The sequence below is a fragment of the Psittacula echo genome, assembly GCF_963264785.1.
Source record: "Psittacula echo genome assembly, chromosome: 6".
Taxonomy (NCBI): Eukaryota; Metazoa; Chordata; class Aves; order Psittaciformes; family Psittacidae; genus Psittacula; species Psittacula echo.
In genome coordinates, this window is record NC_137743.1 from 24,081,812 (window position 1) to 24,100,270 (window position 18,459).

The following is an 18,459-nucleotide window of genomic DNA, read 5'->3' on the forward strand; positions in this document are numbered from 1 at the left end:
TGAAGTCTACAGGCACTTTTCCAGGAGGGGCTTACCACGGGGAGGGCCCCGGTAAAGTTGGCGGGGTGGGACAGCCCCACAAAGTGTCACCCACGGGCGGTAGGGACTGGAGCCCGAGGAGGAGGAAGGAAGAAGCGTTTGTCCCGTCCCGCCGAAAGCAGCGTCAGGCTGAGCCCAGGCGCCAGCCCTCACCGGGAGTGCGGGACTGCTGCCCTGCCGGGGTCGATGGGTCCAGAGGGGCGTTGCGGAACGGTCAGGAGGCGCAGGAGCTTCTTGCAGTGCCAGGCGGAAGGCAGCCGGGGACAGCCACCAGCAGCCACCTGCAAGTTGCTGCTGGCCAGCGCAGCCAGCTTCTCAGGGGCTCCGAGGGACAGCAGCACCTGCGGAGCAGCGAGAGAGACAGTCACCCACCAGCAGGGCGCCTTGTCCCTGCAGCACTGGGGTCACCATGCGGTACCTGCTGGGTTCCAGGGTGCTGGCTGAGGGACCGCAGTGCAGCCAGGGCTCCCTCCCGCACACTGTCCCGGGGGTCCCGGCAGGCCACCTCCAGCAGGACATGTGGGGCCCGACTCTCCAGCAGCAGCTGCCCCAGCTCTTCCCAGTGCTGGCCCAGGTTGGCCAGGGCTGAGGCTGCGTTGCAGCACGTCCTAGCCTGCGTGTCGCTCAGCAGCCGCATCAGCCAGGGCACAGCTCGGCCCAGGGCCCCGGCTGGGCAGCATGGGTGGTAGGCAGCGTTGCCCACTGCAAAGCTGGCCGCCCTGCACACATTCTCCTCCGGGTCAGCCAGGCACCCTAACAGGCTCTCCAGCAAACCAGGGTGGCTCTGCAGAGCCTGGGAAAAGCCGTGGTTGTGTTGGAGCAGGTTGCCCAGCAGGTTGCAGGTTTTGGCCCGTATTAGGTGGTGCTGGTGGCCAAGCAGGTGGGTCAGTGGCTGGTCAGCCACATCCGAGCCCCTCAGGATCCTCTGGAGAAAGGGCAGGTGCTCCGGGTAGGCCCGGGCCACATGAGTCAAGAGAGACAGGAGGTCACTTGTGAGTGTGAGGCTGTCTGAAAACAAGGCAGACGTCAAGAAGGCAGTGAGGTGCTCTGAAGCAGTAGCTTCCCTCACCAGTTGGTCTATGACCTCCTCATCAGACACAACAAGGTGGCACAAGAGGCTCATGGGGAGCTCAGTGTATGAGAAGGGCAGATGGCGAGAGCAGACCTAAGGAGAAAGGAGAGACAGCAGCACTGAGTGCACTGTCCTCATATGTGGGCCAAGTCCAGCAGCCACTGAAGGCGGCCAGCAGATCAGCACAGAGCTCAGCTGCTGGCCAAGCTGCTTTGAGGGCTGCATGGCACTCACATGACATCCCTGTGTGCACAGGAACTGCCAGCATGGTGTGAAATGGTGCCACGCATCAGAGGCTGCAGTGCGGAGAGGTGTCTCCACAGTGTGTGTAGGGGCATAGAAACACAGGGCCAAGAGGGTACCTGCAGCAGCTGGGCTGGGATCTGAGAGTCTCTCACAGCCTCTGTGACCAGTGCTAAGGTGTCTCCATCCACTTCCAGGGCAAAAGGGAAACAGAGGAGCTGGCAGGCCTTGATCACGACAGCTGGGACAAGCTCAGGGTCCCCATCCTCCCCTGCTTGCCTGAATGTGTTAGAGAGAGAGGGCTTAATACACAGGTGAACAGAAAAACACCAGGGCAAGAGCCAGAGAGCATTTGCCATGCCGGGCACGAGAGACTCTGCAGGTAATCTGCGCCCTGCAAGTTCCAGGTCAGGAACCTCTCCACCCTCTGTGTGCTTGTGTCCAAGCTCTGTTCTGTGGCTGAGCTCTGCCCACTCCAGCCCTCCCCGCAACTCACATCTGTGCCAGGCATGCCAGGAAGCCAGGGGACAGCAGCCTTTTCAGTGTCACCATGAAGACACCGTGGGACGGGGTGAGCTGAAGCAGGCACCAATGGGACTCACGAGTGAAGACAAAGAGGGCCAGGCTAAGGAAGAGCAGGGTGCCTGCAGCGGAAACAGCACAACAGAGGGGCAAAGCTAGAGAGGGCTGAAAAGTCTCCTCTTTTCTGTCTGCCTGTACTTCTTCAGGGCTGCTTCCATGGTTCCCTGCCAAAAACTAGACCAATCTCCATCCACAGTGATCACACCTGCCAGGGTGAACATTCCCTGCAGCACAATATTTCTTGTTCCCCCACAGCCAGCTCAGCTGATCCGCTGCCGACTGGACACAGCACAGGCCTGGGCAGCCCTCTCTTCCCACAGGATAACAGCAGTCCTCAGGAAAAGCCCCCTGAGCCCTCTGGTCTTAGGGATCAGATGTGGATGGGGAGAGACAGGGGCAAGTCTGAGGGCAGGAGGTGAAGCAGGATCCAGGGCAGAAGCCCTGCTGTCCTGCAGCTCCTACCTTGAGGGGAGAGGAGGTTCCAGTCTGGCTCTGCTGTGGGGTGACCTGCCCCTGTGGAGTCTCCCTCCAGCGCCGCCCGGTTGCTGCTCGCACAAAGCACCACAGCAACACATTGCCACACCACAGTCCACAGCTCTGACGAAGCAAAGCCCTGCTCCATTGCCATGTCCTCCTAGAGGTGGGGAGGCAGATGTCAGAGGGCTTTACAGTCCCCATGGCTCCCCAGGGTTCTGGTCCCTGGCTCTGCCAGCCCCATGTTCCTGGGAAGGTCAGGCCTGGACTGACACGGCCCAGATGAGGAGAGGGGGCAGGCAGCTGGCAGCCCTCCTGCGCCTGCTGATGGTGCCAGTCCCAGGGCATTCCTGCTCTCTCCCACTCCAGTGTGCCCATGAATCACCTCTTCCTGCCTACCACTCTCCCACCAGCACTCCAGAACTCCACAGATAACCCAGGGACATTAGGAAACTTTCTTGGGGTTACCCAGCTCAGCCAAAGCTGCCCGGTTCCCTGGTTTGCCTCAGCCTCAGTTACAGATCCATATTCAGGCCTTTTTGCCACCACACCTTTTAGCAGAGACTGGGCAAAGGGAGATTTAGCAGACTGGTACCTGGGCAAGGAGCTTCAGCAGGAGGAAAAAGAGCCCATCATAGAGACCAGCACCCATTGGTGGGGGGAGCTGCAGCTGTAAGAGAGAGCAGCAGCAAGCTAGAGCTAGCTGCTGGGTCTGAGGGCAGCAGCGCCACACATGCGCCCTTGTGAGTTGTCTTTGTCACCCCACTTCCACAGCAGGGTGACAGCATGGCTCCCCCACTCCTCTGTCACTATCCCATACCTCAGCAGGCGCTGTCAGCGCGTTTGTCACCACCAGTAGGATCTCTTTTCCTCTGAGCTCCAAGGCAACCCCATGCCGACTGAGCTGTGTCAGGAGGAATGCTGCAGCACCCTGTGGGACAGGGAGAGCTCAGCACCCTTGGGACTTTCCCATCTGCCCACTCAGGTGCTGACTCTTTATCCCTCAGCCCCATCCCACCGAGTGAAAGCAACAGCAAGACCCAAATGGGACGTAGGGCTCTGAAGGACTCTCGGGGACTGCTCTGGCAGGGTGGCCAGACTCACCACAAGGGAGATGACAGGAGACTGGGTGATGTGATCCACAGCCAGGGTGACCACCTCCTCAAGCCTGAAAAACAGGGACCAGGAGAGAACCACTATGTCCCCACACCTCCACATCCCACAGAGCAGCAGCATCCAAATACCCCCAAGGCTGGAAAGCAGCCACCTTGCAGGTCTGAGCCCTGGTTTACAGCACCTCCTTCCACACTGGGGCCTCACCACTTCCCCAGCACCCACCCACACTGCTGGTGTGTCCAGATCAGAGGAATCAGTAGGAGCAGAAGCTCAGCTCTGGGCAGGGAGTGGGACAGAGGACTGTTCAGGGCAGGGCACGTTCCTCTCCCACCCATGAGTGAAAGTGTGTGCTTACCTGGGAGGGGAGGCCTTGAGCTGCAAGGTGAGCAGGGCCAGCAGGTATAGAGAGGCCTCACAGGCTGCACCCCGGGCCACCTCTGCCATGGGGACCTGCCAAGGGAGCAGGAGTCACAGGGGCACAAGCAAGGCTGCAAGGGGAGGAGGGGGTGTTTCCGGACCCTGGAGGAGAACTGCACTTTCCAGACTAGGCTCCACCAAACTCTTCTTCCCATACATTCCCCAGCTTGGTCTGAGCAGTGCTCAAAGGAATGTGTCCTGCTTGCCCACACTCCTGCCCTGCCACTAGCACTGTGGTCAGTCCTACCTCGCCCTTTGAGAGCTGCATGAGGGAACCCCACAGTCGTTGGCTTCTTCCCAGGTGCTGGCACAGGCTCAGGCTGACATGGCAGCCAGCATAGAGGATCTGCAAGGCAGAGTGGCAAGATGCATACCAACCCCTGGGGACAGGGATACAGTGACCAGGCCCATCGCAGTCACACCCCATGGCTACCATGGGTTCATTCACTCAACAACTGACACCAGGGAGATGGGGGTCATTGAGGGCTGAGCCCACAGTTCCCCCTTCTCCATGCTCCTAACGCCAGTCCAAAGGTCCAGGACCTCTGGACACAGCCAGACAAATGGACAGGGCCTTTACCTTCAGCACATTCAAGGAGCAGCTTGGGTGTTCCAGTCTCCCCAGCAGTCTCCCAAGCTGTCGGCTCTCTTCCTTCACAAGCTTTTCAGCTACCTGCTGAGCAACCTGCAGAAATCAGCCTGGTTTGCACCCTGGGCATCTGAAGCACTGCACAAACTTAAGGAGTTTAATGCTAGCAACAAGTTAATAAAAGAAGGCATCTGCTTCCTGCATGTTACGTGCATTCACAGAGATGCCGACCTTTCATGACCCAGCATGGCTTTGATGCACAGTTGCAGAGATGCACAAGGTAAGATTCCTCCTCTGCTCCCCTCCCCATTAACTCAGAGTTGAGTTAAAGGATCAAATGTAAATCTGTAGTTTCTTTTTCCCCTCTCACTGTCCCATTCAATTTCACACTTCCTGTAGTTCATATCACTGTAATTTAAGAACTATTCATGTTTTCTCTGCATTGCCTAGTTCTTTATGTAGCGCATCTCACAGTTCAGATTGTAAGTGTGAGTCTCTTCATTGATTTAGGAATCCTTAGATTCCTAAAGCTCTGCTATTGGCTGGGGAGGAGCATCCTGCAAATGCCAGCCCTGCAGCCACCAAAGCCAGAGGACCACAGCTCTCCGCTCTACCACAGAAAAGAAGCTCCTCCGAGAAAGTGCTGCTGCTCCTATGAGGACCACACCTCCTCACCCTGCAAAGAAAACTGGCCTGACCTGCTGCTTGGCTTCCCGACAGCTGCTCCTCTCCAATGGAATGCTGCAGGCAGCAGCCAGTGCAGCCATGAAGAGGTCGGCCAGACCTGGGCTCTGGTCATGGGCTGACTTGGCCTCCATTACTGAACCTGCACAAGGACAGAGCGCAGGGTGAGGGATGCAGGATGAGTTTGGAGAACGAGAGAGGAAAAGTCGGGCTTGTGACATGAGGGGGATGAGATCTGGGATTAAAGGAGAGCAGAAGAGAGACCTGGTTAGCAGCAGTTCATCTCCTTCTGCCAACAGCACTGCAAAAGCAGTCAGTGCTCTGAGGGAGCCCAAGGACAGGAAGGAGAGGGAAAACACCAGGAGAATGTGGGGTGTTGCGTCACTGCTACCTCGCAAAGCAGGCTGCTCTGAGATGGATCCCTGAAGGAGTCTGTTTAGCAGGGGCTGATGATCTTCTCGCAGGCTTGCATAAAAGCAGGCAGAGACAGAGTGGTATGTCGCATCCAGGCTCTCACAGAGCAAGGTGAAGCACTGGGGGAGACACAGGGGTTGCCATCACTGCAAACTGAGGGTGGGAGGAGAGAGAAGGACAATGGGGGAGGAGACTGTGGGGAACAGCAGAGATGGGAGAAAGACTTGTGCTGGAGCTTCATGGACCACTAAGTGTCCTCTCCAGCCAGGTTACTGTGTGGAAGCCACACGCATATGCAAGCTGGATGAAAAGGGTACACACAGAGGTACAGATCCAGGGAATCTGCCCCCTCAGAGACCTCCTTTATGTATATGATCCCCCCCAAAAAACCCTAGTGGGTGAGACAGTCTGCCCTGACAAAGAATGCAGCAGACCCCACTGCTGAGAGCAGAGTCCTCAGCCTGCAGCCCCCCTTTCGCACACACCCCGAGCCCCATAGCTTCTGTCTCTGTGGGAGGTGTTGGGAGAAGGGAGACAGTGAATGCTTACCAGGAGGCTTTGCTGGCAGAGTCTCATCTTGCTGTCAGCTGGGTCAGCCAGCAGCTCTGGCAGCAGGGATAGGAAGCAGGAGGCACTTTCCTGGAAGGCCTGCAGGCTGAGGGAGGCAGCCAGGGCAGAGGAGAGCACAGAAACATGGCCCCTGGCTGTTAGGACAGGATCTGACCAGCCCATATGGCCCTGGCTAATGGAGCAGGCAGCATACACTAGCACCGTGAGCTGATGTCAGCAGTCAGCACAACTGGATTCCAGTCAGCTGAGCCTTCCCCTTAATTAGCCCCACTCAAGGAACACACTCCTCTGTAAGCACAGCAATATGGCATGAAGAACTTAGTGCACAGTGGTTTCCCAAGGAGACAGCTCCAGCCACGGAGTATGAACACTACCCCTCCACCTACTGCTGGGTCCCCAGAGTGGCCACAAGAGACCTCAGAGCACAAAGGGTTGTCCCTACCTGTCCTTTTGCCCACTCTCCTCTGGATTGCATTCACTGCTGAAATACACTGTGGTCACCATGATGAGGTCCGTCAGCACTGTGATACACCAGGGCTGCTGCAGGATCCAGAAAAAATCCAGCAAGTAAGGATTGTCTGCTGGCCATCCCAACACCACCACAGCAGGATCCTTCCCTGCCAGGACCTCCCACTTCTTAAGGGTGCCTGGAAGAGGCACTGGTCCTGTGAGCCAGCTCCAGCAGGACACAAGGGCCTCCTCAGCACCCTGCAGGGCTGGAAGAAGCTCAAATTTCTCAGGAGTCCTACACTCACCTGCTTGGTGTTTCCACTCTCTAGGATCTGCTTGGCTAGATACAGCAGGGATAGAGGCACATTCAGCTCTTGGCAGAAGTGGTCCAGCAGCTCAGAGTCACACCTGGTAGCCAGGAGGTTGCCTATGACATGCAGTACGGAACGGAGATGGGAGGCTCCCTCCAGCATCCCTTCCAGCACCTGGACACAGAGAAGCCAGAAGAGCTCATGGTCAGCAGCAGTTCTGTCAGCCATGGGGAGCCCTTCAACTCATTTAGGCAGGAGACAGCAGGGGAGCAGATGGGAAGCTAAGCGCCTCCAGCTCCTGGAGAAGCAGAAGATCTTCTTGCTGGCTGTACTGAGGACTCTCCCAGTGTTCCTGACCCAATCCTGGGGAAGAAGGCAGCATCCATGTCCCCAGTCATGGATGGGCCACGCACCACTCACCTGCTGAGCACAGGCTGCCAGGCGGGCCTGGACACAGTGCTGGAAGGCTGGGTCCTTCAGAAGACTCAGTGGTGTTCTCAGCTGCATGGCTGTCGGCTCAGTGATCTTAATCAGGTGCTGCCACTCCTTATCACTCTCCAGCTCCTGATCATGGACAGAGGACTGGTGCCACAGACCCTGCCTGCCTCAGGGTGTCTGTACCAGCCCCTGGGGACTGAGCCCTGCTGTCCTCACCACAAGACATCATCTTACCTCGCTCTCCAGGTCCACGGCCTCAGTGCTGCGCTTGCCCCAGGCCTCTGCCCTGCCAGCACCAGCCTGTGAAGGGACATCTGCTCCAGGAAACTCCCTGTCATAGTCTCGAGTGATGCTGTGCTCCCTGGCCAAGGAAACAGCACAGTCAGTGAATGACCCTGCCTTCCCCTCTTCCTCCTGTCCCAGCCTCAGTCCTTTCTCACCATAGGTTGGGAAAAGGCTCCTCCAGTTCCCACTCTGTTATGATGCTCTTTCCTTCTAGGACACCAGGTTTCTTCTCATTAGAGGTAGCTGGCGGGTCCCCCTCTTCAAGGGCTGCCTTCCTTGGGGCTGCTCTGGCTCTATGCCCTGCACATCCTTTGCCTTGGGCCTTTGTAGATGCATCACCTGCCTGCAGTTGTCCCTGGGTGACGGCACAGCAGTTTGGTCAGGGCAGGGTTACTCAGTCAGCCAGGTGAGGCCCCTAGAGCCCACCACCCCGAGGACCCCACATCTTGCGTTGTATGTGGCTGACACCCCAGCCTGACCCAGGTACCTTCTATCTTTTTTGCCCAGGTCCTATTTCAGTAGCCCTCCTTTGCCCTGACTGTGGGACACAACCAGGGAAATCCCATGCTTTTCTCTACCTTTTTCTGTGCCTCCTCAGCCATCTTCTGCCGGGCTTTTCTCAGGATCTTGGACTGGCCACTCCTGGGAGCCACAGAATGGGCTTGCTGCTCCTTTAGGGCCTGCAGCTCTGGAGATGGCTTAGTGGTGAAGGGATTTGAGATTCCATGCTCTTCTGTGTCATCAATCACTGAGGAGGCGAGAGGAGAACTTTAGCAGCAGCTCTCCCTTGGGACACAGGGAGAGTGATCAGCTTTGAGATTCCCCTGGGATCTCAGAGGACCCAGAGCAAGCCCAGGGGCAGGAGCTAGGGGCCAGTGCTTGAAGAAAGCTGAGAGGAGTGAGGCAAAGACCAGGGCAGTAAACATAGCAGGGCATCCTTCAAGCAGGAATAAAAATAATGGACCTAGCCAGTGCAGGAAAAGAGCTGGTACTCACCAGTAACCCGTCCAGAAACGAAGGGGTGAGAGAGCAGCTCTGGCCACGACAGGCGGTGGCGCGGGTCCTTCATTAGCAGTCCCTGCAGGAAGCTCTACAGCGCAGCACAGCACAGGATCAATGGCACATGCTCAGCACCCACCAGTGAGCACAGTGTACCCAACAGTCTGCCCCACTAAGGACTCAAAGCAGGCCTGTGTTCCCTGATTGGCTCTGGGAAAGGAGTGGGGGGCTCCAGTGCTTAGGGCAGATGAGAAGACATTTCTCTTCCCAATCCCGTAAATCATTCCTCTGCTGTCAGCCCATTTCCCACCTTATGGACAGCAGGGATAAGGGTCCCCCTCCCAGTAGGCCCCACACTCATTCCTTCTTCATGTTTTGAAATCCCTGTTAGGGGATGTAAAACCTAAGAGTGACCCACCAGGGCAGCATGGGAGACCAAAGCTGCTACTGCATTAAGGGATCTCAGCCCACAGGCAGGGCCTTCCCCTTACCTTGAAGACTGGGCTCATGGCCACAGGCCATTTGACAGGGTCATTGACAATGAGGCTGACAAGCTGGAAGATGCTGCTGGTGTAGAAGGGAGGAATGCCCACAAACAGCTCATACAGAATGCAGCCCACAGACCACAGGTCCGCTGTGTGGTCGTATGGCTGCTCCTCCACCAGCTCAGGGGACATGTACAGTGGGGTGCCCTTGATGGAGGTCAGCACCATGGTGTGGATGCTCATGGCACGGGCAAACCTGCTCAGATCAAAGCACAAATGGCTGGTTCAGTCTGAAACATCCAGTGCAGCTCCCAGGGAGATTCCTATAAGTTAACCAACACCCCTCCCCTCTGAAATCCAAAATACCCCATCCCTGCTCAACCTCTAAATATGTACAGAATCCAGGTCCCCTTCCACACTCCTCCTTCCTCCTCTACAGCACACAGGACACCCCTTGACTGCCCCAAGGCCAAGTGTCCCCCTCGAGCTGGCTCCAGCACCCACCCAAAGTCACAGAGCTTGACAACGCCGTCTTTGCCCAGGAGGATGTTCTGGGGCTTCATGTCGCGGTGCAGGATGCGGTGGGAGTGCAGGTAGTAAAGAGCAGATACCAGTTGGGCAGCTATAGTCTGGACCTGCCGGAGACATGGGACCCTCACCCTGTTTCCCATGGTGCCACCAGCTGGCACAAACATGGGATCCCTTATGGCCTGGCTCCCCCAGTACCCCCACTTCTACCCTTGCCCTGTTTGGAGCCAGGACCAGCCCAAGTTTTGGGCCCGCAGTTCCTTGGAGCAGGCTGATGGCTGAGGCAGCAGCCTCGTGCTGTGATCCTTGGTAAATGAATAGGGAAACTGAGGTCCCTGCTGGACCACAATGTCCCCCAGTGCAACTTGGCTCCCTCCCCACCCCCCCTTTAGCAGCTCTGCCAGGTAAAGCCCCTGAGGCATTCCTGTCCCACAGCCGAGATCCACTGCCTGCAGGCAGACAAATCCTGCTCTCTCCATCCTGTGGCAAACACTGCATGGCCAACTCTGTGACAGTCACCTGGTCCTCAGGCAAAGTCCTGTCATCCTCCAGGATCTGGAAGAGCTCCCCCTCTGCATAGTCAGTCACCACCACCACCTGGAGGGAAGAGCAGTGTGGTCAGATCAGGCACTCACCCAGCTACATCCCCACCATGCCCTGGGGACCAGGACACAGCAGGGTAGGAAAACTGAGGGATGTGCTGAAGTGTCGTCATGCACAGCCTGTCAGCTTGGGCTGGGATCTAGGATGGGAGAGAGCACCCACAGCTGCACCGCAGCAAGGGCCTGGCACTCAGAAGCCTTGTGGCTGTCCTTATCTCAGACAGCCAGCAGAAACCAGGGAAGAGGAAAGGACAAGACAAGCACAGAATGATACTTCCAATCCAGGTGGGCAGAATCATTCCCTTGAGTTTTTTTGATTCTGCTACCCAATTACTATATTTCATGCCCCCATGTCCCATAGCACAGTCTTCAGTCCCTCTCTTATACTCCCTCCATGAGGGTTTAAAACAGTGAAGTCAGTCTTTGAAGAGACTGATGAGGTGACTGAAGAGTCACTCTCACCCTGTGATCCCAAACCACTCCTCCTGCACCACACACCCTTGCCCAGCTCCTTCATCTCTACATATGACTTAGTGCACCCCATACAGCCCAGATAGGTGCTGACTCCACATGCACCACACACTGAAAAACACTGACCAGGCCCTGGAAGGGTGTCACCAGCATCTCCCAAGAAGGACACCCCTATGGCAGCAGGGGAAAGCCCTTGTCCCCCTGCCCCTGTCAAGCAAAAGCATCTGCCCAGAGTAATCCCCTTCACCTCCTTGTCAGTCTCAAAGCTGTCAAGCATCTGGATGATGTTGGGGTGATGGAGGCCTCTCATGATCTCGATCTCCCGCTGCAGGTTCTTCAGCTCCTTCTCAGACCGCCCCACTTTGGGGATGAACTTCAAGGCCACCACCTTTCAAACAGGGAACGCTGGGATCAGACCAGGCTCTTGCCCGTCCTGGCAGGGGCCTCATTTCCCCCAAACAGGACTCAGCATTTTGCAGCTGAGCACACCAAACAAAACATTGATCACTGGAGCCAAGGCTCTCCCCAGGCCCTTGCACATCAATGCAGGTCTCAGTACTATGCACACTGGCATTTAAAGCAAAGAAAACTAATCAGTGAGCATAATCAAAACTAGGATTGCCAGAAACATACGACAGGACCTACCGATGCTGGTGGACAGCCAGCCTTACACAAGCCAGCAGCGTGCCATGGTAGTGAGAGCCACTAGCAGCACCCTGGGCTGTATCAACAGCAAGAATTGGAGGAAAGTGATTATTGCCCTTTATTCGAAACTTCTTAGACCACACTGCAATATCATGGCCAGAAAGACATCAACAGGCTGGAGCAGGCATAGCAGAGGCCACCAGGATGGCGAGAGGATGAAGCACGCAGAATGACACAGGGATTACAAACTGAAACAGGGGAGCTTCATTTTGATATACGTAAAATCTATTCACCAAGCACTGGCTGTGGGGTGTTTGTCCTTGAGGTTTCACTGAATTTAGTGCTGGCCCTGCTTTGAGCAAGGGGTGGACTGAGGACTCTTCAGGTCCCTTGAACCTGAATGACTGTGCCACTAGGAGCTGTCCGGGGAGGTCAGCACAAAAACGAAAGAGTGCCGAGTCCCGAAGGCCTGGAACCCACAGCCACCAGAAACCAGCCCTCAGCGCCAGCACTGGCGCTCTCCCCCGGTGCCTCTCTCCTCACCTGGGCGCTGTGCTTCCGGCGCCCCTTGTACACGCGCCCAAAGGAGCCTTCGCCGATCATTTCCAGGACATGGTACTTCTCCATGGCGGGCGCCTGGACAGGGAGCCGCCGAGCTGCCGAAGCAGAGCGGCCGGTGAGGATGAGCGCTGTGCCTTCTCCCAGCTCCTCTCGCCCTCCGCCACTGGCCGCCGTGAGGCACCAACTGCAGCTGCGAGGGGCAGTGCCAGGGCAGGGCCTGCAGGGCTACACCCCCTACGAGCCCAATCCCAAGCGCCGGGGCCTCCCCTCGCAGCGGGGCTGCACCCTGCCCGTGGTCTCAGGGCGCGTGTCCGCCGGGCTCTGTCCCGACCGCGACTCCAACTGCACTCCCCACGACAGGACGAGACCCAGGCCCCGGGTGGAAGCCCGGGGGTGGAGCCCCCCGGGTGGACCGGACCGGAACTGCTCTGCTCTGCCCTCGCCTCGCCCCGCTCCCGCCGCGACCCAACCCGGCCACTCCCGGGCCGGTCACCGCCTTGCGTCTCCTAGCAACCCCTTCTCGCGCCTGCGCCCTCGCAGAGGTTCCGGTTCCGGGGCGCGCCGCAAGATGGCGGCGGCCGGTGAGGAGACGGAGGCTACGGACTGGTAACTCGCACACACACCACCCCCACCCACCCCTTCCAGTACCGCTGCCCCGCAGCCCCATTCCACCGGGGCCGGTGGCCTCACCCCCGCCCGCTCCCCGCAGGGCTCTGCCGCCGGAGGTGGAGGTGCTGGAGTCCATCTACCTGGAGGAGCTGCGGGTGGTGCGCGGGCAAGGCAGGTACGTACCGCTGCCCACGTCCCCCGTCCTCCCCGCCCCGGGCCGCCGCCCCTCACCTCGGCCTGCCCCGCAGGTGCGAGGCCTGGGAGCTCAGCATCACGCTGCACCCTGCCACGGCGCAGGACCAGGACTCCCAGTACGTCCGTTTCACCCTGGTGCTCGCTGTGCCCCCACAGGTAGGCTGCGGCCCCCCCGCCCCAGCGTTCCCTTCCCCCCGCCCCGTGCCTTTCGCCTTCCTTGTTGTGCTCTGAGTGTTTCTCTGTTTTTTCCTAGTATCCCAGTAAAGCTCCAGAAATCTCAATCAAGAACCCACGGGGTCTGTCAGATGAGCAAATTCAAAAGTGAGTGCCGGGAGGGTGGGGAGAGTGTGATCCTTCCCTCCGGAGGTCCGGGAGGGTGGGGAGAGGGTAATCCTTCCCTCCAGAGGTCCGGGAGGCAGAATGGTGGAAAAGCTTTCTCTCAAATTCACATGGCTCCCTGTGGCCGATGAACAGCTGGATACAGGTCCCTAAATCCCTGGGTCCTGAAGCTATTGGTCTTACTTTGACAGAGATGGGGCTGAGCTGAGTCCTTGGGCAGCCAATTATTGCCTTTGTGCTCCTGTCCTTGGTGCAGCAGAGCATGGTTAAGGACTGCCATCAGATAAAGGAAGTCCAACATTCACTAAAAAAGAAGGGTGCTGGCTGAGCTGGAGCCAAGGCAGTCAGCAAATCTGTTCTTGGCAAGTGCTGTGAGAACAAAGGCTTCCTGAGCACCAGCTTCTGGGGAGCCAGAAGAACGTGAATAAGTGTGTGCATGTGTGCCTATCCCATGGTGCAGGGAAAGCCTAAAAGCCAGCGGTCTGTTTCTTCCTGCTGTCATCATGGCAGGGTGACAAGTATGTGGGACAGTGAAAAGGTGTAGCTAAACTTATGTTAAGTATTTCTGCTGCTTTGCTGTAGAATTTCCCAGACTCTCAGAAGTATTGCTGAAGCCAGGCTGGGGACAGAGGTGCTCTATGAACTGATTGAGGTGAGAGCTGGGGAAGACTGGAGGTGACCAGCTACAGACACTGGTACCCAGCTGCCAAAGGGGTGCGACAGCCCTGAGCCCTTGGGCAGGCCAGTGGGTAAAATGTTTTCCTTAATGTTTCTACAGAAGGGGAAGGAAATTCTTACTGACAACAACATTCCTCATGGCCAGTGTGTGATCTGCCTCTATGGATTCCAGGTACGCATGTGTCTTCTGGCCCTGCAAGCTGTCTGGGAAGTGAGGTAGGAGAATGGAGAGCCAAGAGCTCAAAGCCTGAGATATTGACTAGGGTGTGCCTCAACAGCCCCATGCCCCCTGGTCTGTAGGTGAGACTGCTGAGCTTAAACCTTCCTGAGGCAATACACAGTACTCTCCCGGTCAGCCTGAAGATGACCATATACAGAAACAGGGCAAAGGGGCAGCAAGTGATGCCAGGTTGTCTCTAAAGGAGTGGGTAGGGGCTGGGGATAGTTGCTAATGCATCTCAGCTTCCCTGTGTTGGTCAAACCTCACCTGGAGTTCAGCACACAGGCAGTCAGGAGGGACTGGAACACATCTGTGCAGGTGCTGAGGTCTGTGGGACCAGGGAGCTTGCCTTGTCTGGGTTGCAGGGAGAGGCAGTGCCTGCCCAGGAAGAACACATTAGGTGGGAAGATTGCTGCTTACACAGGAACACATGCAGAGAAATCAGTCACCAAAACTTTGCATCTTGACATTAGGAGTGTTTCTCACACTCCAAACAGGAGGCAGTGTCATAGTAGGGCTTGAGAAAGTAGAGATGAAGCCCAGCAGATGTTATGTGGCTTGGCCAGCAGTTGCCTTAGTTCCCCATTGGCCAGCACTGATGTGGGAGTGAAAACCTACCTCAGCTGGGGAGACTACACAGCCCTATGCTCAGAAACCCTTTAAAGCTGCCCTTTATTCTTTACAGGAGAGAGAAGCTTTCACAAAGACCCAGTGCTACCACTACTTCCACTCCCACTGCCTGGCCCGCTATGCCCAGCACATGGAGGAAGAGATCCTTATGCAGCAGGAAGAGAGAGAACAGCACCTGGCACTATCCCCCAAACAGGTACCAGGGCCTGGGCTCCCTCCCTTCACACCTGCACAGGCCCTCATGATACGTCCATCATCCACTTCAGTACATGGAGCAATCACTGCATCATCAGTGCTGGTCCATGCTGAGAATCACGGTGGAGATTAGACCAAGTGATCTCCAAGGGCCCTTTCCAACCAAAATTACCCCATGAGCTTTCAGTACTTTAGCAGCTGGTTTATTGGATCTTTGGGTCAGGGCCTGCTGTGTGAGCGGCAGGGAAGTCACAACTTTGGACTCCTGGAAACAGAGGAGTTGGAAAAGAGAGTTCATTCCCTAATCCTTGAACTGCAGGGTTTTGCAGCAGGATAAATATGACCACCTGTATTCTGGGGTGATAAAACCTGCCCAAGCAGGCACTGGAATAGTGTGTCAGGTCCCACTGCGAGGCTGGGAGTATTGGGCAGTGCTTGAGCTGGGTTGCAGCCAGCATTTGGTATCACCTCTTGCCTCCCTGCAGGAAGTCTGTGTGCAATGCCCTGTGTGCCGGGAGACCCTGATCTATGATCTCAGTGCCCTGAAGGCAGCACCACCACCACAGCACCCACTGGTAAGAGATGGGGCTCACATGCCCACTTCAGCTGGGGCATTATAATGGATGAATGAATGCCCACTGTCAGGTCCTTCTAGATGGCCCATCCAAAGGGCAGTTCACAAAACCTAGCAGGGTGCCTCCTGTCTCTGAGATGTGTCCACAAAGCGCAGGCTTAGTTGTATCGCCCTGAGTCTTGAGCAGATTTGCTGGGGGAGAGGTGATTCTGCCATGGACAATGTCCCTGTATTCACTGGGACATAATCAGGGTTGGGAGAGTGACCTACTTGTAGCTGCTCTGTATTTTGTCCCACAGCAGGACATCAGTCACTGCATGAACAGTGGGTCTGCACCGGCATGCTCTACCGCTGTCTAAGGACTTCCTAGAATCCTAGAATGGTTTGGGTTGGAAGGGACCTTAAAGGCCATCTAGTTCCAACCCCGCCGCCTTGGGCAAGGGCACCTACTAGATCAGGTTGCTCAAAGCCCCATCCAACCTGGCCTTAATTTCTCTAAAGACACAAACAAAACCCCTTAATTTGGAACCAGAGCATATGCAAGTTATGCCAACAGCTATGCCAGTGTATGCAAATTTCACACGCAATCAGAGGAGGGTTTGGGGAGTAGCTTTTAGCACTGCCAGCTGCTTATCCATGCTAGGTGTGGAGACAGCCCTTAGCCTGCCTTGCTTTCTGTCGTTCAGGAGCCGTACAGGCCTGATGCCAAGACACTACAGCACCAGGAAGAACTGCGCTTAATTTTCAAGAGACAGCAAGAGAAAGGAGGCATCATTGACCCTGAAGCAGAGAGGAACCGTTACTTCATCAGCCTCCAGACGGTATGGCACTGGGGCCAGAGAGCTGGGGAGGGGGGTCCTGGACTGGAGGACTGATCACTGTCCTGTGCTGTGGAACTTCCCTGTCCCTTTCTTCAATGCTGGTTTCTTTCTTTCAGCCTCCAGCTGCTGTTAATGTAGGCCAAGCAGGTGCTGCCCCTGAGCTGCCAGTGAATGCAAGCACTGTGGATGTGCCCCAGCCACCCAGTCAAGCCTCAGCTCCAGAGCCAGCCAGGGTACCAGGGGGCAGGGCAGAACCCAGGCGGTCCGAGAAGCCTGCTGTGCCCAGAGAGCAGCAAAGCAAGAGGGAGAGGCACAGAGGGGAGAGGCCAGGCCCCAGAGGCCAGGGGAGGCAGTCATGCAGTGGTGTGCAGGAACCAGCAGAAGAAGCAGGTCATTCGCTCCATGGCTCCAGGAGGCCCAGGAGCTTTAGCCACAGACCAGAGCGGCAACCTATTGGGAAGCACAGCCAGGAGTTAACAAAGCCTCACAGCAGAAGCAGGGCTGCTGCCTTGGCTGAAAGAAAGGAATTGTGCCCTGAAGGCCCCTCACCAGTAACAGAGGCAGTGGACTTGAAAGAGGAGCACTGTGATGTGGAGAGATGGACCCCAGAGGAGGGGACCGAAGCCCGGGCCAGGGAGAAGAAGAAACTAGTGTTTGACCACAGAGCAGCTCCCAGCCGGCAGGGCCACCACAGGTCCTGGGATTGTGGGAGGTGGGAGAGGTCCAGAGCCCAGGAGCATGGTTCCTACCCCAGAGTGCCAAGAGGACAAGGGACATTCAGGCCCAGTGAACGACAAGAAACCCATCTTGAGAAGGAGAGTGGCTCCTAGCAGGAGTGGTGAGGAACTGGGCCAGGGGCGGGGGCTCTATTTCTGGGAAGAACAGTGAAGTTTGGTGGAGCAGTAGCAAGCAGACACTATACCCCTTGGGAGAGGGAGGAGACAGTTAGCATATGGTACAGCTTGGGACAGGCAGTGTCCCTATGGTATGTGCAGAGTGAAGCATCCTGGCATGAGCTGTCACCAGCACTGGAGAAGTTGAATCCTGACAAATCGTGTCAGCCTTGGTCTTGGAGGACGGAGGGGACAGAGGAAGCCTTGACTAGGGACGTGCAGCCATTATCCTTGTATGTGAGCTGTCAAGAAACATGCATACCTACAGAGCAAACGCGCTGAGCCTAGCACAGTGCCACACCAGAGCCAGAGTTGTGGCAGGACCTTTCCTGGAAACCAGTGTACCAGCAAAGCTGTAGTGGTGCCAAGTGATAAGACTGTGCCAGGGCAGCAGCCTGGAGATCAGCTTGCTGTGTCCCCCATTCCTTCCTAAAACACCTGAACTGCTGTCCCTTGGTGATAGTATTGCTTCTCCTGCAGCCCTGACTGCTGTTCAGCTGCTTTTGTGCAGGCAGAAGCTGATGGGAGAGACCTGGGAAGAGCCCTCTGCTTTGCAACCTCTCTGTTGGGATCCCCCTCAAAGGCCAGGCTGCTCTGGGAGCTCACCATAGTTTAGAGTGAAGACGTGCCACAACGTTTTGGATACTCTTACCCACCTTCATCTTCAAGCTGACCCTGCTTCAAAGAAATGGGGATTTGCTGTTTAAACTAACTTGGTGCTGTTCCTTCTGCTGCACAGATTTCAACAGTGTCCCACTCCAGAGCTGTGACGGGCAATCCCAAACCTCTAAAGTGGGACGCTGCTATTAAATTAATTTGTTCCTTCTTTTCCAGAGCCTGCGCCCTTTGTTTTCCCTGCCCTCTCTCCCTCCTGGTCTTTGCTGTTCAGAGCAAAGGTGTGATCCCTGGTGTTGCTCACTGCTCTCCCTACTGCCTACAATTGGTGCCAGGGCATAGACTTTCCCCTGGCACTCCTGGGTGGCTGGAGGTCTCCATGGTCCCTGCTTTGCCTGGCTCGCTGTAAGCTCTCTGGCTCACAGTACTGACTCCTTTGCACTTGTTTGTGCCTTGTGCCCCCACCACTCTTTTGGCCATACTTGGGTTGTTACTGTCTTCCTCCTCCTGCTGAATGCAAAACTGGCCATGCTACAATGGATGTGCCAGAGCTTTGGGTGAGATCCCTGGGAAACCAAGGGCTGATGCCAGCTGGGAGGGCATTTGTGCTGCATCTGCCTGGCTGATCCTCTGGCACATAAAGGGTGCACAATGGCATCCTTGGATTGGTCTTCCTCACCTTGCCCTGTTCACACCTGGCCTTGTCCTTGTGCTG

General features: G+C 56.5%; 2 protein-coding genes across 2 annotated transcripts; one reads left to right on the plus strand and one right to left on the minus strand.

Moving 5' to 3' along the window:
• Positions 1-17: 17 nt before the first annotated feature.
• On the minus strand, positions 18-12,443 carry STK36 (serine/threonine kinase 36). The gene is made up of 26 exons (XM_080621051.1): positions 11,958-12,443; positions 11,017-11,157; positions 10,216-10,293; positions 9,673-9,803; positions 9,175-9,424; positions 8,681-8,774; positions 8,263-8,432; positions 7,840-8,039; positions 7,634-7,760; positions 7,382-7,525; positions 6,956-7,135; positions 6,643-6,740; positions 6,180-6,285; positions 5,602-5,749; positions 5,231-5,352; positions 4,524-4,628; positions 4,191-4,289; positions 3,882-3,976; positions 3,515-3,578; positions 3,231-3,341; positions 3,006-3,080; positions 2,399-2,570; positions 1,851-1,998; positions 1,474-1,633; positions 458-1,204; positions 18-380 (listed from the first exon to the last, which is right to left on the minus strand). Exons 1-26 carry the CDS (start codon positions 12,039-12,041, stop codon positions 189-191), a joined length of 4,041 nt encoding a protein of 1,346 aa, XP_080477177.1. The 5' UTR covers positions 12,042-12,443; the 3' UTR covers positions 18-188.
• Positions 12,444-12,523: 80 nt separating this feature from the next.
• Positions 12,524-17,964, plus strand: RNF25 (ring finger protein 25). The gene is made up of 10 exons (XM_080621090.1): positions 12,524-12,581; positions 12,685-12,759; positions 12,833-12,935; positions 13,033-13,100; positions 13,701-13,770; positions 13,897-13,968; positions 14,702-14,842; positions 15,327-15,416; positions 16,102-16,236; positions 16,353-17,964. The coding sequence occupies exons 1-10, from the start codon at positions 12,544-12,546 to the stop codon at positions 17,064-17,066; spliced, it is 1,506 nt and encodes a 501-aa protein (XP_080477216.1). The 5' UTR covers positions 12,524-12,543; the 3' UTR covers positions 17,067-17,964.
• Positions 17,965-18,459: the final 495 nt, after the last annotated feature.

Coding starts and splice junctions, on each gene's coding strand:
- STK36 (XM_080621051.1), bottom strand. CDS start 12,041: ATGGAGAAGTACCATGTCCTGGAAATGATCGGCGAAGGCTCCTTTGGG. Junction 6,286..6,642: donor GAGAGTGGGCAAAAGGACAG/GTAGGGACAACC, acceptor TGCCTCCCTCAG/CCTGCAGGCCTTCCAGGAAA. Junction 4,629..5,230: donor GTCGGGAAGCCAAGCAGCAG/GTCAGGCCAGTT, acceptor TGATTTCTGCAG/GTTGCTCAGCAGGTAGCTGA.
- RNF25 (XM_080621090.1), top strand. CDS start 12,544: ATGGCGGCGGCCGGTGAGGAGACGGAGGCTACGGACTG. Junction 13,969..14,701: donor TCTGCCTCTATGGATTCCAG/GTACGCATGTGT, acceptor TATTCTTTACAG/GAGAGAGAAGCTTTCACAAA. Junction 14,843..15,326: donor TGGCACTATCCCCCAAACAG/GTACCAGGGCCT, acceptor GCCTCCCTGCAG/GAAGTCTGTGTGCAATGCCC.